Source organism: Lupinus angustifolius, chromosome LG14 (genome assembly GCF_001865875.1).
Source record: "Lupinus angustifolius cultivar Tanjil chromosome LG14, LupAngTanjil_v1.0, whole genome shotgun sequence".
Classification (NCBI taxonomy): Eukaryota; Viridiplantae; Streptophyta; class Magnoliopsida; order Fabales; family Fabaceae; genus Lupinus; species Lupinus angustifolius.
In genome coordinates, this window is record NC_032022.1 from 6,848,386 (window position 1) to 6,857,274 (window position 8,889).

General features: G+C 32.7%; 1 protein-coding gene across 1 annotated transcript; it reads left to right on the top strand.

Moving 5' to 3' along the window:
* LOC109326183 (calcium-dependent protein kinase 26-like) lies at positions 622–6,684 on the top strand. The gene is made up of 8 exons (XM_019558870.1): positions 622–1,088; positions 1,294–2,146; positions 2,857–3,000; positions 3,144–3,296; positions 4,810–4,925; positions 5,068–5,235; positions 5,869–6,093; positions 6,344–6,684. The coding sequence occupies exons 2-8, from the start codon at positions 1,327–1,329 to the stop codon at positions 6,470–6,472; spliced, it is 1,755 nt and encodes a 584-aa protein (XP_019414415.1). The 5' UTR covers positions 622–1,088; positions 1,294–1,326; the 3' UTR covers positions 6,473–6,684.

Below are 8,889 nucleotides of genomic sequence, written 5' to 3' on the forward strand. Positions count from 1 at the left end.
TGCCTAGATAGAGACACGGTAGACAAAATAAAATGTCTTAGTTTATCACTTTATCCCAAGTTTATTAAATTTTAGAAAGAAATATGTATGCAATAATAATATATAAGTTTTATACATTATCATTGCATCATTAACTAATCATGTCTAATATAATTTATTTTTCAAAAAATCTAATACAAATGAATGATAAATGATATAATAATTATATAAAGTTACACATTGATAATAAATAGTATTAAATTTTAAACTAATATGAAATGAAATTTCAACCTTCGCCCTGACAAGTTTATAAATCAACATTAAAATGTTATGTCAACAACTGTAAAAGTGTTGGGAGTGTTAGTGTTTGAGAGATTAATTTTGTGATAAATGCTTGTAAAAATATTTAATGAAGGGTTTATAAAATTACCTTAAAAATAAGTTTTAAAAAACAACAAACAAAATACTACTATATAAAATATAAAAGACACCGGCAAGAGACTGCGGCCAGCGGGTCAGAACCTACATAACAGCAATTGACAACAATATTATGAAAACTAAGAAATCTAGACCATCCACTCCAATTGTCCCATCCTTTAACGTGATCCGATTATCACAAACGCGTCTTTTTGTCATATTCCGAAACATTTTTTTTCTAACAGAAAAACTGGCAATTCCTCTTTTCTCTATCGCTTCCCTTTTGTCTTTTTTTCATTTCCCGTTCCCCCACCCACAATCACGATAATATCAACGTGACAGTGGTGGGAAACAACTTTAAAGATTCCTCTTCTCATTTCGTTACAAACGCACATTCTTGCAATTCCCATCTTCAAATCAATCACCTAAACAAAAACGTTCCTCTATTGCATTAAAATTAATTAAAATCCTTCCATCAACCCCAATTTTTTCCTTTCCTATATTCATTTTTTATTATTTTGTTTCCATAATGGGGCTCATTGAAGCTGACGATATTATAATATACCTACTTTGAGTTATTGCTACGTTAAACCTCCAAAAGTTTTAACTTCCAACCTTTGACGCTCTAGTTTGATAATTTCCATCTTCATGTTCTCAATATGTCGCAAATTCTTTGTCCATCACGCATTCTGGTAAAACTCGGATATTTATTATCTCTTTCAACACATGTATCATTTCGATTGAGCAATGACAATTTTAACGTGGAAAATAAAATTTGTTCGTAAAACATTTTAGTTTTCTATTTATAAAGTATACACTACTTTCATGTTTGAGAAGAGGAAAAAAAAAACAATCTGGGTTTTCGTGTTTTTCTCATTTGGTGATTGTTTTTGTTAGAGTCTGGGAACAACAACGAGTAAATAGTGTGAGATGGGAAACAACTGTGTTGGATCATCAAAAAATGTAACCTCTACTTGCTCAGATTCATTATGGTGGTCTAAGAAGAAGAAAGAGGCTTCACGGAAAGTTGAAACTGAGAGCAAAAACTTAAACACTGCAAAAAATGTTGAACACAAGGCTCCACAGATGATGAAAATTGAGAAGGAAGAAATTAAAGCAACTCAACAAAAAGAACCAATAAGGCACACAGAAGAAGCTAGTTCTCAGGCACCGGAAGCAAAGCCTGCAGGACCAAAGAAACCCCATAATGTTATAAGGCAAGCAAGTGCTGGCCTTAAAACAGAATCAGTTCTGCTGAAGAAAACAGGTAATCTTAGGGACTTTTACAATCTGGGACGAAAGCTCGGAAAAGGACAATTTGGAACAACATTCCTTTGTGTAGAGAGAGCTACAGGGAAAGAGTATGCTTGTAAGTCTATTGTGAAGAGGAAGTTGGTAACAGAAGATGATGTGGAGGATGTGAGGAGGGAGATTCAGATAATGCATCACTTGGTTGGAAGCCCTGATGTGATTACAATCAAGGAGGCTTATGAGGATGCGGTTTCTGTTCATGTTGTGATGGAGCTCTGTGCAGGGGGTGAGCTTTTTGATAGGATTGTGGAAAGAGGGCATTACACTGAGAGAAAAGCAGCCAAACTTGCAAGGACTATTGTTGGTGTCATAGAGTCTTGTCACTCCCTTGGAGTCATGCATAGGGATCTTAAGCCAGAGAATTTTCTTTTCATTAATCAGCAGGAAGAGTCCCCTCTTAAGGCAATAGATTTTGGACTGTCTGCTTTTTTCAAACCAGGTTTGCAGAATGCTCCTTTTGCCTCCTCTTTTTCAATCAACATTTATAATTTATAGCTATGTTTTTTGTACTTAATATGTTTGCAAAATGTTCTTTATATGATGAACAATATTATACTCATCGCTTTTTGAAGGATCGCAGTTTTCCTCTCTCATGTGGAGAAGATAAACGAAAATTGTTTTCGTAATTTGATCTATTGGAAGCCATAATCATGCATAATTTGTTAACATGCAAAATTCTCATTATTCCTTATGAGCCAACATGGGTATCCATCAATTTGGCTCATATCAAAAATACTAATTAGAAAATTTATATTTCTAACCGGGTCCACCTTCAAAAGCTGATGAACTTTTCATTCAATATAAACCATGAGAGATGAGCTTTGCTATTATGCTAGGTTTCTGAGTGCAATTGCATTCGAAAATTTGAATAATAGTCAACTATGGGTTAGAAAGGTTGACTTTTTCTTGTGAAAAGGTATTACTTAGTATCTTTGTTAAGAGGTTTCTTTATTATATCGAATTTCATGTACTCCTTACTGGATTCTACAATAAAAAGTAAAAAGCTAACAAAGCACATGGAATCCGGTACCAAACATCCTGTAATTATGGTTTATTGTGCATTACTGAAATTAATTCAACATGCACCATGCTAGTTTTTCACTGTTATATTATTATTATATGGTCACCATGAACTTTTATCATTTTCAGGAGAGATTTTCCATGATGTGGTAGGAAGTCCTTATTATGTTGCACCTGAAGTTTTACGCAAGCGTTATGGTCCAGAAGCAGATGTGTGGAGTGCTGGTGTTATCATATACATTCTCTTATGTGGTGTGCCTCCTTTTTGGGGTGGTAAGAGTTATTGAACAAATACATAATAGTCCAATCATTTTGATTAATTTATATTCCTTTATTACCATCGATTTTTTTTACATTCCTTTATAACTTTCCTGTTTCTAAATATTGTAAATATCTATTTGGTTCTTTGGTAACAGAATCAGAGCCAGAGATATTTGAGGCAATTTTGCATGCTGAAGCAGATTTCACTTCAGATCCTTGGCATACTATATCTGCAAGCGCAAAAGACTTGGTTAGGAAGATGCTTGTCAGAGATCCAACTGAAAGAATATCTGCTTATGAAGTTCTTAGTAAGTTTCTACACACTTTCTCCCTTGGCATATCGCTGAAAGAAAACATTTCAAAACTACTATCACTATGCCAAATAGAAAAACAATGGCACTTAAAATTGTCATTTAACAGCGTTGAATGCGTTGTTTAAATGAATATAGTAGTATATAGGGTTAGATTCAACATAAAATAAACATTTCACTACGCTCACTAGAGTGAGCGATGTCAAATGTCTAATTTTTTAAATAAGCAAAATTCCTCTCAGATATCATATCAAACACATAACAAACATGCTCATTCATCACATTTATAAAGAGATTTGTCAATAGAAACATCATTCTCAAAACTCAATTCATAAACTATGGCATGAACTTGTCTCCCTTAATTCAAATTCATTAACCTAGAAGATTACATCCAATAATGAAAGGGACGAATACAATGAAGATGTAGAGGACAAATCCATGAATTTATACTCTCCCTTAAGTGAAGAAATAAGTGGACAAAAGACATATATAGTTCATATTCAATATAATAAGAATCAAATCAAAATTTACATAGAAAATATGGATGAAAAAAATAATTAAATACAACAAATACATACCGATATTTCAAGTTTGGTAATCACCAAAAGCTCCACCTATATTATACAATAAGCCGTTAATGTAGATGTAAATACAAGTAACAATAATGAATCAAAGAGAAATAAATGAGTAAAATAAGATAACGATTCACCTTATGTTCGAAGAGAGAAACCAAAAGCTAATAACTTCTTGAAAAGAGAAACTAAGAGAAGAAGAAGTGAGAAATAGAATATTGAATGATATCTGTATTGTTATGTGTGAGGTTTTGTTTTTTAATTTGCAAAAATCTGTGCTCACTAAAACAAACGTGTTGTTTAAATGAATGACTTTTAATAGACTCATTATAATGAAAGAAGTTGATATATAACTTTAACAACATTCATTCAAATGTTGTTAAATAAATTCAAATAAATAATGTTTGCTAAAAAAACATTCTAATAATTTGTAGACTTTAACTCAAGTTACTTAGTAATTTTTTCTTTGGCTATATTGACTGATTGACTGAGATTTCATGACTGAAAATGTGTGCATGTATGCCATATGAGCTATATGTTGTTGTCGACTGCTTAGATAAATGTTTTATCTTTGATAAGCCATACGTGCATGTGTTCATATCTAGGTACCTTTTTTCTACTTTTTATCTTTGATATAGATATAGGTTTCAAAATTTTCTACTCAAATGAAAAAGTATTCTAGTATTTAAATAACTACATAACAAGAGCAGCATGCTAAACTTAATACAAAACTGTTTTTCTTCTTTTTGTATAAATAGAACTTGCAGCACTCAATAATGAGGTTACATAGTGCAGTTAAATATATGTTAAACCAACAAGGAATGTGATCATTACATAGTGAATATTTCTGTTGTACAGTTTCAGCACCGTCAATTGTGTGTTGAAGTATTTTGGATGAAATAGCACATTATTGATGAGGATGGTTTGGATTTTTGCAGGTCACCCATGGATTCAAGTTGATGGAGAAGCTCCAGACAAGCCTCTTGATTCTGCAGTTTTGAGTCGTCTGAAGCAGTTTTCTGCAATGAACAAGCTCAAGAAAATGGCTCTTAGAGTAAGTTATTTTTATCACATAACTCAGTCACTTCACTTGAGTTTTTATTTCCCTCTTTTTGGGAGGGGAGAGAATAATAGGTCAACATCTGCTTGGATTCTCAAAATTTGCTATTGTAAATGTACTACATTGTTCTCCACAGGTGATTGCAAAGAACCTCTCTGAAGAAGAAATTGCTGGATTGAGAGAGATGTTTAAAATGATAGACACAGACAACAGTGGCCAAATTACTTTTGACGAACTCAAGGTTGGACTGAAAAAGTTTGGTGCTAATCTCAAAGAATCTGAAATTTACGATCTACTGCAAGCTGTGAGTATTTAATTTTTTCACAATCTCTCTTCTTTTTTCCATCAATCATCTAAAGTATTTTCATTTTGCAAATTATTTTAGCTGTTGCTTCTGTAGTATGAATATTGTTACTGCTCAGAGATTGGCGTAATTGCCTTACTAAGATGGAGATTATCATGTATCAGTGGTTTTATTTTGAAGTTTATTCAACTATCATAATAGCTGAAGTATTTTGGGGATGAACCAATAATGCAACATATTCAATCAATGTGTATTCTTATTGGTCATTTCCCCCCTAATTTATAACCATTCTTGATTTTGTTCCCGAACTCTGCATGCATAATGACTATTAGGCTAAAGATGAGTACCTATTTTTTCATGCCACCAAGACTTTGTAAGCAATTTGTTGTTTTTTATTTTATTGAATCTATGAACATAATTTGTGATAGAGGGTCGTTAAATTTATATAACCAACACAGTGAGATAAATATTTTATTGTTGTTATTCTTTTCTGAAAGAAGGTGAAAGCATAATAATAATTTTTTAATAAACAACTATGAAAATAGGAAATTAAAGGTAGCTTCCTTCATTTTTTTCTTATATTGCTTGAATGAGTTTAATTCATCTAGCCCGTTTTATTTTTTTGGATTACAGGCAGATGTTGATAACAGTGGCACAATTGGCTATGGAGAATTCATTGCTGCAACGTTGCATTTAAACAAAATTGAAAGGGAAGATCACTTAGTTGCAGCATTCTCATATTTTGATAAAGATGGAAGCGGCTACATCACTCAGGATGAGCTTCAACAAGCATGTGAAGAATTTGGCATAAAGGACGCCCGCTTGGAGGAAATGATCCGAGAAGCTGATCAGGATAATGTGAGTATAAATTCTACTGAAATAATACTTCAATGATTCTTAGTAGACACCTATTCAGTATAAATTCTACTGAAATAATTTCTTTGGGTAGACACCTATTTTGCATGTCTGATTTTAAATTATCGTTGGGAGTGTTTGATGGCTTGCCTGATATTTTGATTGATATTAAAAATAAATGTATATGTCTTGAAATTCCAAATTCCTTTAAAAAAAATTTAACTTTGTTATATTCATGTTTTTTTCCTTTCAGGATGGACGAATAGACTACAATGAATTTGTCAACATGATGCAGAGAGGCAATGAGGATATGGGTAAGAGAGTCCAAAAGGGTAGTAGTAGTTTTAGCATTAGATTTAGGGAGGCACAACCGGTGTGTTAATAAATAGTGGGATGATTTTCTCTTGTTTTTGTTGATTTAGCATTTTCTCCATGGGATGTTGAACTTAGTTTCTCTTGAGAAGCATAGTGGCTCAAATTCTATATAAGGGTTGATAGGTTTGGTCTGCTGATTTTTCCATCTTATGTAAATTATGGGGGGAAAACATCATTGTAGCAACACGGTTTATTAAAGTTGTAACAACGTCGCAACCATTTGAGAACTGAATGCATCTTCCTAGAGTATAAAACAACAATTCAAGTTTAACATTTAACATGAAAGAGTGACTTGACAATTGAGTTGATGAAAAGGACTTTTCGAAGGGTAGTTTTCATGCTTAGCACTTCAGGTTTAAAGGTTTAATAAAAAATACTAATGACTTGCCCAATGTAAAAAATATTACTATCTGGATTTTACTTCTAACAGTTTTCTGCACCGTTGTAATAATCTCACACGGCTTTGACTTTGTTAGTCATTCTTCCAAACAAAAATCTAACTTCAACTTGCGATTGGTATGCTAAAATTGCAGAGTGAGGTTGATTTTGAATAAAATGCTTGAAGAGTTTATCCATGATTTAGATGAGTTAATTTTTTATTTTTTACTATCCAAACATAGCCTTAAATGTTCAAAAACATCATTTCAACTATCATTCCACTTAAAAAATTAGACTATCAATTGTACTTGTTTGGGTTTATTCTTCGGGCTTAGGTTAGGCCGCCCATCATTTATAAAAAAAAAATAGCTTCACTTGCCTTCTCACATAGAGAAATGTTAATGTGGCAGGTCATGTAAAGTTTACTAATGTGAAGAATATCACTTATCCCATACCTCATTATGTGAAATAAATATACAGACTAACATTAATGTTGATAATTAAATTATTTTCACTTTTTATTTTTTATATTAAAGGAAAACATGTCAGATTTTCTAATATAATACTATTTTTGACTAATATTACTTCATTGACTAACATAATTATTGTACTGATATGAGACCATTTCGCTTGTTTTTCAGTGGAACTAGTTGCTATAATACTATTTTTTTGACATGACATTGAATTGAGCTTAAAAGAAAACCAAATCAATCTGAAAACACATACATTGAAGAATTAGTGGACGGGTTGTGTTAGGAAGGAAATGTCACATTAGCCGGAGCTAGCTCATTATCTCCAAAGTTGGTTCCATATAGCTATTTAGATTATTATTGTTGTTAGATAATTGTTTGTAATTCAGTTAGTTAGTTAGTTAGTTGATAAACTTTATGTTTATAGAAAGTCAATTAGTTGCTTCATGTTATAAGAGGAAAGTTAGTTTGTAAATGAGGTGTGCTTGATGTAATTGAATCTATCTCTCATTCTTACTCTTTGCTAAATTCTTTTCTTCTCTCTATAACACACACCTTCCTTTTCTTCGTCTCTAATCTTCTTTCACTCATATTCACGGTTTGAGCAGCAATTGCATAGGAAGCAGCTAGCAATAGTGGTATCATGAGCTTTGTTTTGTTATCGATTCTTGGATCTGTGGGAGAAAGAACTCATTGGTTCATCCATGGCAAGCAACAGTGGCTTCACCATGACATTACCTACATTGGATAGCAAGAACTACGAAAGATGACACATTCAAATGAAGGTTTTATTTGGCTATCGAGAAGTACTTGAGATAGTTCAAAATGGATATCAATCAGTAGGGGAGGATGCAACCGAGGCTCAAAGATTCACCTACAGAGAATGAAAGAAGAGAGACTGCAAGGCTTTGTTCATGATCCATCAATGTGTGGATGAATCAAACTTTTAAAAGATTTCCAGTGCCAAAACAACAAAAGAGGCTTGGGACAATCTTGAGAAATGCTATGCTAGTGCAGAGAAGGTAAAGAAAGTTAAGCTTCAAACATTAAGAAGATAATATGAACTATTTCAAATGAAAGATGGTGATACAATTGCAGATTACTTCACCAAAATCAGATCATTGACAAATTTGATGAAGGGATATGGTGAAGTAATAAGAGATCAATTGGTAGTAGAGAAAGTGTTGAGGACTTCGAACCCCAAGTTTGATGACGTGGTTGTTTCCATAGAAGAATCTAAGGATCTTGAGGTGCTCAAGATTGAATAATTGCAAAGCTCATTAGAGACTCATGAACAAAGAATCAAGGAGAGGAATTCAGACAGAAATTCAGATCAAGCACTTCAAGCACAGTCCAACAGAAGGTCCTTTGGTTAATGAAACTTCCAAAAGAAGCTCAAAAGTAAATAGAAGACTGACAAAGGAAGGAACTATGAAGGAGCTAGGAAAGATTCTAATTCCTTATCAGGAAACAGAGGTAATGGACAAGATCAGGTACTAAGAAGAAATAAGAAGAAATTTGATAAGAAGAAAATTCAATGCTTTAATTGCAAGAACTTTGGACAGTTTACATATTA

Coding starts and splice junctions, on each gene's coding strand:
- LOC109326183 (XM_019558870.1), top strand. CDS start 1,327: ATGGGAAACAACTGTGTTGGATCATCAAAAAATGTAACCTCTACTTGC. Junction 3,297..4,809: donor ATCTGCTTATGAAGTTCTTA/GTAAGTTTCTAC, acceptor GGATTTTTGCAG/GTCACCCATGGATTCAAGTT. Junction 6,094..6,343: donor GAGAAGCTGATCAGGATAAT/GTGAGTATAAAT, acceptor TTTTCCTTTCAG/GATGGACGAATAGACTACAA.